Here is a 14,034-nt window from a genome sequence, read left to right as displayed (position 1 = left end):
TTTACTTTAGTGCAGGGATGGGGAAATTGTGATTCTCCAAATGCAGTTGGACACTAGTTCCCGTCAGCCCCAGCCGGCATGGCCAATAGTCAGGAGTGATGGGAGTTGTAGTCCAACAACATGCAGAGGTCTGTAGGTTCCCTGGTCCTGCTTTAATGTGCCAGAAGGAATCACTGAAGAATGGGGTGTGGGCTGTTTTTGTGTCTCTCATCTGAGCCCTTGACTCACTGCAAAAACCCTTTAGCAAATCATCAGAGTTTTGGGGAAAAGGAATATCCGTTTTCAATATTTGCATCTTGAGGCCAGCATTTTTATGTGGTGGGCAATTGTCTTGTTGACTCTTTTTTAAAAAAAACAACAACAAAAAACCCAAATATTGGCTTGATAAAGCATTAGAAAAAGAAAACACACAGGGAGAGAATGACAGAATGACAGAAAATAGTGAGACGCCATTGAAAGTTTCTCCATCAGGTTTCCTTAAATATAATTCATTTCTCAGGTATTGCAAAAGCTGTATAATTTTCCACTGAATTAATGCTAGGAAAGATTTTGCACATTTATTCATTTCCAAATGGAATCAATTAACAGGTTCTCTGTATCTCAAACCCTTGCTGAGGAGGGGAGATAAGTTTGGCTCACTGCAAATCCAACATTTAGTCAGCTTCCCTTTGGATGTTTCAACAATAATTTTGAATTTTGAATCCAGGTAGGGGCAGGAAAGACCCCTGTCTTAAACCTTGGCATAGATGATAACTGAGCAAGGTGAACCAGTGAGCTGACTTAGTAAAAGGCAACTACCTGTGTTCCTGTGTATAGAGTTCTACCTGGCAAGAGAGGTGTGGGCCTAGAAAACACAGCTGGGGAGCCACTCTCCATTAGAGTTGAGGGATGCTAACTGTGATCTCCAGAGCCTGGTATTGTTTCAAAACTGAGCCAAACCTTTGTGCCTTTTTTTTTTTTTTTTTTTTGGCACCAGCTATGCTGAGACCTATAAGGATGTAACTGACACACCCAGCTAGGATCCTCACTAACACATCAAATCAAATATTGACCTTCAAAGTTTTCTGCTGTTTGCTTCCCATGATTTCTCTTTCTCCACCAGCAGCATAGAGATGGCAGCACCCTCACCAGCAGCAATGGTGGCAGCACCCTCACCTGTCCACCAGAGGGCACCACCACCACTGACTAGTATTAAGAGACAGAAACCCGCATGAATTCATAATCACCAGCTGAGGCGTATGGCAGACAAAGCTCGGTTTATTATGTGTGTCCCCCTCTCCCTGCATTAAAGCCTGGAAGAGCTGCTCTTCACTCATGGCTTTTGGATGGTGATGGTAATAGAGAAGGTCCAGGTTCATACCTGTAAGCTATGGCTAACATTAACTGAAGTTCATAAACAAATAAGGCATCCCCACGTAGGTAGGGATGTCAGAGAATTCTGACCAAAAATGAAAATAAGCAGACCAGGCAGTTTGCTTGTTCTTCTGCAGTCAGGAATGGACACCAGTCACACAAATACAACTGGCAATCATTCACATTGTTGTTGGGCAGTTTGAAGTCTGCCGTCCATTTGCTGACATTGGAAGCTACCTTGCATTGAATCAGACCATTGGTGCATCTATCTCAGTGGCCCATGATATGTCGCTGTACTCCAGTAGCCCCAGCAAGTGTGGTCAATGCTCAGGGATGATGGGTGTTGGAATGAAACAACATCTGGGAGGGGGGGCAGAGTTTCCTCAGCCCTGGTCTGCACTGACTGACAGCAACTTCCCAGGAATGGAGAGGAGACTTTTCCAGCCCTGTCTGCAGATATCGGGGACTGATGGTCTGCATGGAATTAGGTTCTTTAAAATTTGTTTGCTGTGTTATTTGTGTCATTGAAAATAAGAAGAGTTTGGATTTGATATCCCGCTTTATCACTACCCTAAGGAGTCTCAAAGCGGCTAACATTCTCCTTTCCCTTCCTCCCCCACAACAAACACTCTGTGAGGTGAGTGGGGCTGAGAGACTTCAGAGAAGTTTGACTAGCCCAAGGTCACCCAGCAGCTGCATGTGGAGGAGCGGAGACGCGAACCCGGTTCACCAGATTACGAGTCTACCGCTCTTAACCACTAGACCACACTGGCTCTCTCATTGGAAATATTATAGATGCTTCTGTACAAGATTGCAAAATAAGACAGATCACAAAAGTGCAAACTTCATAAAGTGTTTTTCTTTTTAATCTTGATTTATAGAAAAGAGCATACAGTGTTTTTAGTCTTATTTTATAAAAGCAATCAATACATAATACCACACAGTTACAAATGAGTATTTATAACACAGTTATCCTCCTGGAAGTTATGCATACGGTGAGTTGTTGATATGCATATCCAAGGGCAACCTACGCATTCTCTTCGGGGAGAACTATTTTTTCATACGCTGCGTTAGAGGTGGAAGACCTGAGAGTGTGTCTGTTTTCTTTCTTTACAATTCAGTCTTCAACAACTTCAGAGCTTTCTGCATATTTGCATACACTAGAAAAACAAACAGATGATGAGTCAGGGAGGCGGGGGGGGGGTTGTACAAAAAGTAATCTAGCATGTAATGCACATCCTTTTGAACTTTCTAAATTATGCAAACTGCAATAAACCAAATCTCACTTTAATTTCCCAGCATTTACAATAGCAGAAGCAGTGCACACTGTTAATGGTCCACACATCATTGACAACTCAGTTAAATTGGATAACACGGATTGAAATGGATTTAATGATGCTTTTCATGCTGAGGTTTCCATACAGCGAGCCGTTATTGTGCATAGGACCCCACCATGAGGGTCATGTCAGGTGCAGAACTTGCTCTGGGAATATTTTGGCAGTGGCATGAAAACAATCTGCACCATGTTGGACCATCCATGTGGATGGATTACCGGTTTCAGGTGACATTCACATGGCATCCATATCAAAAACGACAGACTCTAAATCATTTACATAAATGGCATCAGTCATTTTCTATGTGTTGCTATGCATATTTATTCAGAAGTTAGGATGGTGAAATCTATCCATTTAGTTTTCTTTCAATTCCACATTTTCCCAGTCTTAAATTCAGTTGTCTACATTTCCACATCAGCTTGTGATTTTTTTTTTAAAAAAGAAGTCATCATGAAAATTCACCAGCATTTATTACTATTTTATGCACATTTTGCAATGCTATTGTGCAACTGGAGGGAGCTCCAAAGCAGAATTTCAGACCTTCCTTTGTTCCAAATCTATGCAAAAAGCTCTGCTAGGAAATACTTACGTAATGCAATGTCTGAAGGCTCGTAAGCATAGAGGCGGTTGGAATATCTTCCAGTAATATCTGCTCTAACTGTCAGTGACGGATCTGGAGAAACAGTGATCGCATTAACTTTCCATCTGCAGCCATCAAAAAACTCTCAATGAAAATGGCTTCTACTGTCCCCATGCAAAAGATGCTTAACCACATGAATGTTGTCTATAATTCTCCAGTATGGATATGCATAGTCACTTTTTTGCATCTCTGCAGGGGAAATGCTGAGAAATGTTTCCCTGCTTCTGTAGGAAGGAGCTGTCGTTATGTGCTGTTACAGTCCACTCGAATCTCCACAATTAGCGTGAGATTCCAGGGGTATCTGGCATGCTTACCAAAGTCTGTGTTCCCTTTTGGGACAACAAGACACAGCTGAGACTATGATGTCCTCATGACATATGGTTTTATTTACACATATAAACATCCTGCCCCTAGATGGAGAGATTGTAGGGCATTCGCATCCTATGAGGGTCTGGCTCCCCTCTTGAGCGCAGCATTGGATTCAAAGAGCAGCAAAAAGCCATCCTTTGTGTCCCTTCCTTCCAGTCTGTCTTCCCCAGCTCTCCTCCTCCTCCTCCTCCATGCTGCTAACCAACTCCAAGGACCTCCCACAGCCTACATCATTCAGTGACATAGGTGTCAACTCCACAGGGCTGAGATGTCTTCAGCCCCTCCCCCAACCCACCCAAAGTCTGTTGGGATGGGGCTGAATCCCTCCTCCATCTTGAGTGGCAGCAGGCCTTGCTGGGACTTGCAATGTAGGTGCTGAGTCTTGCTGGGCCTTGTGGCAGCTGTGGTGGCCCTAACAGGGCCCTGTGCCACGATGCGTGTGATGTCACACATGTGCACAATGGGGCCCCACAATGCTGGGCAGAACTCGGCACCTCTGTTCAGAGTCGAAACCCAAAACCTGGCACCCAGCCAAGAAGGGGCTCCACTCCCCCTTGCCTGGCATTCTTGCCCTTTCATGGTTTCCTTGATGGGCCATCCCTGGTCTTTCTCCTCCACTAATGGCCCATTCAGCCCACTCTGCCAAGCTGGCTTGCCTTGTTAGCATAACTAATTCCAGGGGGTCCCCGTGTTTGGCAAAGTTTAATTCTACATCCAGGAATTATGGAGTGAATCTGGCACCCACGCATTATGGGGAATCTGGACCCCCACAAATCCATAGCAAGGCTTTGTACACCAACAAAGCTTTCCTTCTCAGCTGCTTCCACTGAACAGCTGGTGGGCAGAAATGGGACTCGGTGATTTCTCCACCCCCATCCTAAATAATAACTAAGTAAAATGTAAGCTGTAGATGTTAAAGCAATGAGCAGCATCAGCCTGAGGGGGAATCTTCTTAAGATCAGTGTCATTCGTTAACTCCTTGGAGTGTGTGTAAAAAATCCACCCTTTAGCCAATTTAATAAAACAATGCTCCATTGTTTGCAGAGATGCAAGCATATTGGAAATAAATTTTGGGCAGGTTATTGTTGCAGATGCAAATGTGAAACATTTCATTTTACACAACTACTTTTTTTGGCCCTTTATCAATCCCCTCCTTAAAAACAGGAGAGGAGAAAGCTACTTTAAATTACAAACACTGGGTGGACATGTGGCAAGTGTATTGCATGTTAAGAGCGGTTTTATGGGACCCATCCTATAGGTCTTTGAGCAAAAACACCAATAACGCCAGTGGTACAGGAGATTCAGGTTTTGCTAGCAACAGCCACATTCTCCAGTTGGAATGCTTGCAAAACCCTGTTTCCCCCATATTGGAGATGCAACCTGGAGATAAATCAAGCTTTCGTTCCACAGTAAATATTAACTCATCTCAGCTACAGTGGTACCTTTAGTTACGAATGTAATTCGTTCCAGAGGTTCGTTCTTAAGCTGAAACCATTCTTATCCTGAGGCACACTTTCGCTTATGGCACTTCCTGCTGCATCCTGGGACAAAGTTTGCAACCAGGAGCAACTACTTCTGGGTTAGTGGAGCTTGTAACCCGAAGCGTGCATAACCAGAAGCATGCATAACCAGAGGTACCACTGTATTCAGCCTGGCATGCCCCCCGCCAAAAAACAGAACTCTTTGACCCCTTAACTACTCACCTACAAACAGGATTCTGGGAACATACTGGCCATCTGGTGAAAGATGTTTGTCTGTGGTTTCATACTTAAAGAAAAGAAAAAGAAAATACAAATATCTGTGATGCAAGCCATTTAGATCACACAGAGAAGAGTCAAAATATCTATTAAACATTGCCAGTTACTTCAACATAATGAAAGCTTAGGTGGAATAGATGATGATGTGACAGCCATCCCCTAATGTATAATATAACTGAATCGGACCACAATGAGGATTTGATGAGCATTATAATTATTTTAGCAAGCACATCCACCCACTAAATTTCACACACAGTATTTTTCCCTATATGGAGATAATATCCACATAAGAAAAATGTATATTAAACTGTTATACATGAAGAATGCACAGGCATCCATTTTGTTGGGAAGCTGCTCTATACTAGGGTTGCCATGTGCCCAGTTTTCTCCTGACATGTTCAGGATTCCAATGGCGAAATTTCCATCCAAGGGGGGTTTTAAAAAATTGACAAAGCGTCCATGTTTTTGCAAACAGAACCAGGAAGCGTCTTCCCAAAAATAGGCCAACAACTTTTTGGGTGAGCCCCCTCTCCCCCCCAATAAGCTCAACAACTGTTTGTGTCTAGATTTTTACTTCTCGAAATATGGCAACCCTATCTATATATTACTTTCCCAATAATCATGGCAATCTAAACACTTGCCTATTTTTCTAAAAACAGCAACCACCCTTCCATTTTGGAAAGATGCCCTGTGTGAACCTGCTCTAGGTAGAATTAAATACCGGTAGATCAACTTGAAACTTGGCCGAGAGAATAATTGCTTTATTACAAAACAGAGCCAAGTGTCAAAGAAAACTTACAACAAGATTGAGGAGAACAAACTTCTCAGCCAATTTCTGTATCTCTTTGTGTTCAGCAAATACCTTCTTCAGTGCTAGAATGGGAGAAGAAATTAGACTCACTATTAGAAAAAAAGAAAGAATCCGAAACATAGAAAGAACATTATGTATCTATTGTCAGTACAGATCAAATAAAAATTCATGAACGCTTAAGGCCTGAAGGCCTAATACAGATCACTGTAAAATGAAAGAGATAAACTAAAGGCTCAAAGTTTAGAAACAGGTCTGGGAACGAAAGGAGGTCAAGGTTATCGCAATCAATGTTTTGGGTTTTTGAAACCTTGATTCTTTTGCTTAGCAAAGGAATTCACAAGAAGCCTGAGGCTGAAATCCAAATTCCACTTACCAGGGAGTAAGCCTCACTGAATTCAGTGGGACTTACTTCTGAGTAGACACAGGATTGCAGCTTAAGACAGGAAACAGCACTTACTGACTTACTCATGCTATGTCACTCTAGTTTGAATTATACAATAAATGTTTCATTTCTAAGGAGATAAGTGCTGGATCTAAGGCCCACCCGAAAACCAGTCTCTTAAGTGAAGAGAAAACATATTCACAACTGTCAAAGAATGCATGGAGTTTGGGTGTTCATACGATGTGTGGACAGGCTATCATTACGAGCTCTTCGGCACAAATTTGTCAATCTCTGTTTCTGACTGTGATCATTTGTGAGGGGGCGGGGGGGGGAATGTAAATAGAAATTTCTGCCTTCCATTTATCTAAACCTCCCCAGTTATTAAGTATGGGATAAAAATATAGATTATGCTTTCAGTGTAAAAAGAGCCGGTTTATTGTTGTTATTATTATTATTGGTAGTAATTGTATTTGCTTGGATGTAGACCAAAAGATTATGTGTCTGTTGGAAAGAATGGTACCTTGACTGTGAGGGCAGTCTTCTAAATGGTGGATGATCATTATAGGTTTGTTGCTGAAAAGAAGAAAAGGTCCATTTTAGAATCTCACAGTAGCAGGCGATAAAAAGAGCAAAACTCATGATGGACAAAAATCTCAATGACTTAAGATTTAAGGTCCTGGAAAAAGGTATTGAAACGTTTCTCATTTCTTCGAGTGGAAGGAGGAGACCTTCACACGCCATAGTGAAAACCATGTGGAGATAGGGGAACTTACTTTGTCCTGGCTTTATGGAGAGCTTCTTCATAAGTCTGAGTCCAGATAAGCTGATCTCCCCAGCCTGAAAGGAAATGATGAATGGAATTTAGTTTTAAAGCATATTATAATTGAGGAGGCATTAATCCCATAACCAGTTGTAGGGTTGCCATATTTTGAAGAGCAAGAAAGAGGCCCCATTTGCCGACTTCTACTTTTAACTATGGATCGCTATGACAACACACATTTTACATACCCATGAAAAAGAGGATGTGTCCTGGAAAAAGAGGACACATGGCAACTGAACTGAGTCCTGAACAAAGGCAACTCTAAGTGAGGCTTAGTGCTGGTCATCAGGCAATGGCTTTTCCCACCTGCCTTGCCCTACCCTCCAGACCTAGAAGCCATGATAAGGGAGCTGTTTCCAGAGGAAGAATTGTGAGGGGAGAAAGACTTTCTGTTTGCCATCAGGGGTTGGTTGGTTCAATCTGTGCTGCCTCAATTCCAGTCCGAGGAACCTTCAGAAGGGAGTTGCAGCCATGCGCATCGTGTGTATTTGTATTTTAATGAGCTGAACAGAGTGAAAGATTATGAGTCTTTGATGCTATTTTGTTAATGTTGATATTATTTTATAGATTATAAATGCTGTATTTGTTAATCATATAATATGACTTTTGCTTACATTGTGATGTTTGGCTTGTTTTTTAGTTGTTGTTTTGTTAACAGTGTTTTATAGATTGCAATTGTTTCCCTGGTGATTTGTGAATTATCCTATATGATTTATGCTGTGTTTGTGATGTTCTCTCATGTTTATTGTGTTCTGTCATGTTGTTATTATTTATTGTTTGTAAGATGCTTTGGGATACATTCGAATGAAAAGTGGCATAGAAATATAATAAAGCAAATAAAATAAAACAAATCACAAATTTCCAGCTATATAACCTTATGCCAGTTAGCCCAAATACCTCCTGCCAACACCATATTTTTAGGTGTTACTGTATTTACACAAATGTAATACACCCTTTTTTTGGCCAAATTATGTTGCGAAAATTAGGGTGCACCCTAGTTTTGATGGCACATTTACATGCGCCAGTGAATACTTTTTTGGTTTCAAGGTTTTGAAAATTGAGGTGCGCATTAGATTCGATGGTGCATTAGATTTGCGTAAATACGCTATTCCCCCCCCCAACCCATTGATTAATTGCAATGATTTCTTCAAATGCTGGCATTAATCTGAACTAGCACTCACTTCAAGTTCAATGTGAAATTTAGATAATTACCTGCTACGAATTACCGGCTGTTGGAGAAATGTCCCGTGAGGCTTCCTTATTTAAATAATGTGCACCCCTCCTTATTGAGAAAAGACCCTCTTACACTACAGTCTTATAACAACGTATAAGGGGTAAGCCTCACTGAACTCAGTGACACTCACTTCCAAGTAGATATATGTAGTGCAGTTTTGTAAGTTCTCAAAGGGCAGGATCCATCAGAACAACCCTGTGAGATAGGTTAGGTTAAGAGAGGTCACCCAATCAGCTTCATGAGTGAATTGGAATTGGAATCCTGGTTTCCCATGTCCTAGTCCAACACTCTAATTGCTACAAACCCGCTTGGGTCTGTTCTGAATCTCCCATCATTTTGCTTCATTGGATGGTCTTGGGTTCTAGTATTTTGAGAAAGGGTTAAAAAAGCAACACCACCCTGTCTTCCCACTGCAATCAGCTAGTGTTCCTTTACCTCTGGAGAGAGTCTGGGGCAGTTTGGGACGGGTTTCTTTTACATCCTTCTTTTCACTTTTCACAGTAGTGTCCTTCGCTGAAATGTACGAGACGGCGACGAGCAAAAGCAATACCGATACAAGGCTCTTCTCCATGGTTGAAGCTAGGGGGAGAAAAAAAGCACTAAGGATTTATTCAGCTGCATTACAGAACAGGAGACTATTAGGTATGGAACAATAGAGGCATGCAATCAATCTTGCTGGCTAAGTTAAAAGCAATGGAATGGAATTACTCTAGTTCCAGCTTGGTCACAGTAAAAGAAAAGGAGCAACCGAATGTTAAGTGCTACATACAACATGCATGAGAAACTCGGCTTGTGACTCAGTGTATAGTATGCATAGAAGAAAGTCCTTCTGTGCTCAAGCAGGGATGGGAAACTATATACAGTTTTATGCACCATTTACCTTGGTATATGCATATTTGTGCACATTACTTGGCTGGTGAATTGCATTGCAACATTCAGAGAAGTGTGAATTTTGAAAGATGGCTGTGTTTCATTTTGCTTACTGTTTTAGAAAGCGTGAATTAGGTAGATTTGCTTAAAAAGCAAACTGAATCCAATTTCTTCCCCATCCTATAATGAAACCTTCCATTGATGGATACATTGTGAAGACAAACAGAGCTAAATGTAACTCTACTGTGATATTCAAAGCTGATACTTTGAATTAAAAACTAACCTTTATTTCCCAGGCACTAATTTGGTGTTTACAGTGGACTTGAAGAAAATGGAGCCATGCAAAGCAAATCAAAGTATTTTCGAGGCCCTTGCCTTGGGTTGTGAGGAGTGAAACACTTCTCTCAGTGTGGTGACAACAGGGAAATATTAAGGAGACAATGAAATCAAAGTAGTTTCAAATCCCTAGGCTTGCCAAGTTGGCTATGCTCTGACAGCCAGTGTCCACTTAATGCACCCCAAAGCTGCAGTCTTATGCACAGTTACCCTTGTGTAAGACCCACTGAGCACAGGGGCACTTAATTCAGAGTATGCATTGCAGGGAGTTGGACTAGATGACCCTCAGGATCCCTCCCATCTCTACAATTCTATGAGTCTACGTGTTAAGATTGTGCTGTGTGTCTTCACATATGATGCATTCCCCACCCCCCAAATGTACAGCCTGATCTTATCCATGTTTACTCAGAAGTAAGCCCCACGGTGTTCAGTTGGACTTGCTCTCTTGTAAGTCTATATATTGAGCACTGCAGCCTTGAAGTTTTCTAAGCCAATTAAAAGTCACACAATAAGTTTTCGAATGAAGGCATCTCAAGATGCTAATTCTGCTAGCATTTCCAATGCTCCCTGTCTTGACGGTGAACACAATTCTGAATGAATCTGATTAACCTCATTTTAGTCCAATTATAGATCTGTTGGTTTCAAAATCCTGACTTTTAAAAATAGCATCCATCGCTACGGGGGACAGACAGTTGATGCTAAGACCTGACGATTCTCACTCAATGTGGCAGACTGCAAATTTGAGAGAAGCAAAGGGTTTTCTGCAGGTCTCAGGACCAATTCAACAGTGGTGGCAGATTGAAGCATGGGCTGTTGCTGTTTAATCTTATACAACGACTGGTTAGTTTAGCTGCATGATGCACAGAAGCTGGGTCCTCCATTCCAACTGAGGATTCTACCTCACTCTGCCCAATGGCAGGACCGGCCCTGGAGTTTTGATCAGTATCTCAGTTTAGACCCCAACTGCAGGGAACAGCAGAAGTTCTATTTAAAGGCATGACTTTCCAAACACACACACACACACACACAGAGAGAGAGAGAGAGAGAGAGAGAGAGAGAGAGAGAGAGAGCTGAACCCTCCTCTCCACCAATATGCAGCATGTCCCTCCACATGCTCTCCACCCAGGTGAGCTTTGATGATGGAGATGCACACAGGGCTGGGAGAAAAAGTTCTGGGATGAGGGGCTGTGGGTAAGTAGCAGAGAAGGGTCTCAGCTGCACACCCCATTTGGCTCTCAAGATTGGCACCAGGTTTCTGGGACAGCCTTGCAGAGAGTGGGTCTGCCTCCATCAAATTTGGCTGAGGAGGAATAATAACGGTACCATTTGAGATAATCAAGACCCTGCTCTGAAGATCAAGCGGGGCTGATATGGTCAGGATTAAGTCTACTATGCTCAAAAATCAGGAAATACAATTTTCAAGCATGTTACTCATCTTCCATATTTTCTTCTCAGATTTTCTACAACAATCAGGAAACAATGGGCATTCTGAAGCTTCAATCCTAAGCATATTAACTTGGAAGGAAGTTTGAATGATATCGAATGGGGCTGATTTTCAGGTTTTGGATTTGTGTTTTTTAAAAGGGACTGCAATCCTGTACACACTTACATGACAGTAAATGCCGTGCAACATGTTAGGACTTACTTTGCAGAATAATCATGCACAGGTTTGTTTTATTAAAGTGACAGACATCCTTATGTCTTCATGGGGGAAATTAAAATAGGCAAGTTTTTGGAGGGGTATTTGGCTTTTTAAGAAAACAGGCAGCAAGGACATCTTGTCATCCTTTGAAACCACAGGGGCATTTAAGTAGGCCAATATGCATCCAGCGGAGTCCCTTTTTATGGCACAGCTGATGTCAATGGGCACTGTGTCAGCATCAGGGAAGCGGGAAGAAACACAACTGGGCAAAAAATGGAAGAAGTGGGTGGGTGTGGGGCACGATCCTTTCAAGCAGCAGAAGATAGACAGCTGAGAAGATTCAAGACTGGTAAATGTAGTACACAGAAACCATAGCACCATAGAAGAAAACAGAGCTTTGACAAAGGCATTAGAACAGGGGCCAGCAAACTTTTTCAGGCAGGGACCAGTCCACTGTCCCTCAGACCTTGGGGGGGGGGCAGACTATATTTTTTTGGGGGGGAATGAACAAATTCCTATGCCCCACAAATAACCCAGAGATGCATTTTAAATAAAAGGACACTTTCTACTCATGTAAAAACACGCTAATTCTCGGACCGTCCATGGGCCGGATTTAGAAGGCAATTGGGCCAGATCCGGCCCCCGGGCCTTGGTTTGCCTACCCATGCATTAGAAAGTGCTTGCACTTGCCAAGCAGGAAATCAGACAAGGGGGTGGGGATCAGAGCTGTTAGCAGATCTAGTGGGAAAGCAATGACTGACAAAAGTTGCTTCTTCAAAAAGAAAAGAAAATCACAAAGGTTTGTAAAGCTTAACACACACACACACACACACACACACACACACACACACACTTGTGGTCATCAGCATAGTTAGTGAAAGAAACAGCAAAACACTCTAGCTGCTTTTCTTAGAACTGCTGCACAGCCCTTTCACTGCCCTTTCACTGCTCCAGTCTTCCCAGCCTGTTCTTTGTTACCTGCCCATCAATAAGTAACCTGACTCACAGGCTCAGAGGACTCTGAACAGGTGCTTTGCTAAGCCCAGAGCTGATCATCTTACCTGCTCTGCCCTCCTCCTCCTTTGAGAAACTGCTAAAGTGTTCCAAGTTTCAGTGTGAACAAGGAAGGCATGGTATGCCTATTTATGCGCCTGGGCACACCTCATCCCCACCCACAAGCTGTGGCATTTGAATACTTCTGATGCAGGGGGAAACCTCTATTTTATTTTACTTTTTTAAAGAAAATAAATAAAAGACAAGACGTTTGCAAGTAATTTCTGAAACAAATAAATGCCATCAGCGTACAGTGTATCAGTAGTTTTAGAAAAGTAAAATTTATACGTGTATATGAGAGTTTGGGGAAATATATTTTCTGATGTGGGCAATGAGCCAAATCCAGGTAAGCATAAATCAAGGCTTCTGATTTGCCTGAAGGCTGATCTGGCTTTTTGTGATTGGACAGAAGCTTCGTTCTAAAGCACAGGCCTGCAATTCCTTTGAGAAGATGAAATTGGATATGACCTCAAGTGTGAATTAGATGGTCACTTTACTGAGTACAGGGCACTGATCCAGATCAAAGAAGCCAAGGGAAATGCCAAATGAAAATGGAACCTGACAGTTCATCTTCCAAAGCAGGGTGTGGTGTTGGCCCACAATTCCCATCGCCCATAGGACTTGGAGCCTCACAGCAAGGTCACTGGTTCCCCACCATTGCTTTCAAGTGCCTTTTACATCACTCCAGTGTTGGAAACCATGCTGAAAATATGAATCTCATCATTTAAGGAGGGAGCTGCCCAGACCCTCTGCCTTCAGTGTGAAATGATTTTATTGAGCTGGATTCAACTAAGCCAGTATACACTAGTGGAAGCCGGTGCTGAGACTCCTGCTAGCTCAATGGGCTTGCCTCCCTCTCCTCTCGCCTGCGTGCCCTATCTCCCCCAAATCTACTCTGGAGAGTCAGGAGAACCCCCAGGACAGCAGGCTGAGGAAGGAGAGGGGAGGTCATCCCATCTGCCACTGCTTGCATTGATGAAGCACTCAAATCAGTGCACTGTTGAATCCCACCTGGTGTTCTTCTTGGAATAGTAGCTGTTTCCTAGCAACGAAAGGAATAGATGCTGAACCGAACAGATTGCTAAGTGAATTTCTATATAAGGGAAGCTTATCAATACCACCATGCATGCAATTTGATGTGGTGAACATTGTATTTCACAAGTACATACCCTTAATTGTGTGTGAGTGCTGAGCCGAGGACTGCATTGAGTAGGAAGGTCTGAAGGGAGATTCTTTTATATATATATATAAAGTTTTATTAAATTTAGTAGATAACAAAACATTCTTATGAATGGTATAACAAAAAATTCAAATAAAAATCACTTCATTCCTAAGTAATTCATTTCACCAAACATTCTAACTCAGTTACATAAGACTTCCCATCACCCCCCCCCCAATGTGTTTGCTGATTCTATTTTCCAGTTGTAGTAATA

General features: G+C 42.3%; 1 protein-coding gene across 1 annotated transcript; it reads right to left on the bottom strand.

Moving 5' to 3' along the window:
- Window positions 1-2,201: 2,201 nt before the first annotated feature.
- AGR2 (anterior gradient 2, protein disulphide isomerase family member) lies at window positions 2,202-12,681 on the bottom strand. The gene is made up of 8 exons (XM_081164066.1): window positions 12,610-12,681; window positions 9,136-9,279; window positions 7,420-7,483; window positions 7,167-7,219; window positions 6,253-6,326; window positions 5,400-5,463; window positions 3,277-3,360; window positions 2,202-2,513 (listed from the first exon to the last, which is right to left on the bottom strand). Exons 2-8 carry the CDS (start codon window positions 9,269-9,271, stop codon window positions 2,464-2,466), a joined length of 525 nt encoding a protein of 174 aa, XP_081020192.1. The 5' UTR covers window positions 9,272-9,279; window positions 12,610-12,681; the 3' UTR covers window positions 2,202-2,463.
- Between the last annotated feature and the right edge of the window lie 1,353 nt (window positions 12,682-14,034).

Source organism: Podarcis bocagei, assembly GCF_964188305.1.
Source record: "Podarcis bocagei genome assembly, chromosome: 12".
Classification (NCBI taxonomy): Eukaryota; Metazoa; Chordata; class Lepidosauria; order Squamata; family Lacertidae; genus Podarcis; species Podarcis bocagei.
This window is presented reverse-complemented; position numbering and strand designations above follow the sequence as displayed.

What these genes read in the sequence shown, in the direction of transcription:
- AGR2 (XM_081164066.1), bottom strand. Translation starts at nt 9,271, where the DNA reads ATGGAGAAGAGCCTTGTATCGGTATTGCTTTTGCTCGTCGCCGTCTCG. An exon ending in TCCCAGAATCCTGTTTGTAG is followed by an intron (nt 3,361 to 5,399) that starts GTGAGTAGTTAA and finishes CTGTTTCTCCAG; the next exon opens with ATCCGTCACTGACAGTTAGA. An exon ending in GCCTTCAGACATTGCATTAC is followed by an intron (nt 2,514 to 3,276) that starts GTAAGTATTTCC and finishes TTGTTTTTCTAG; the next exon opens with TGTATGCAAATATGCAGAAA.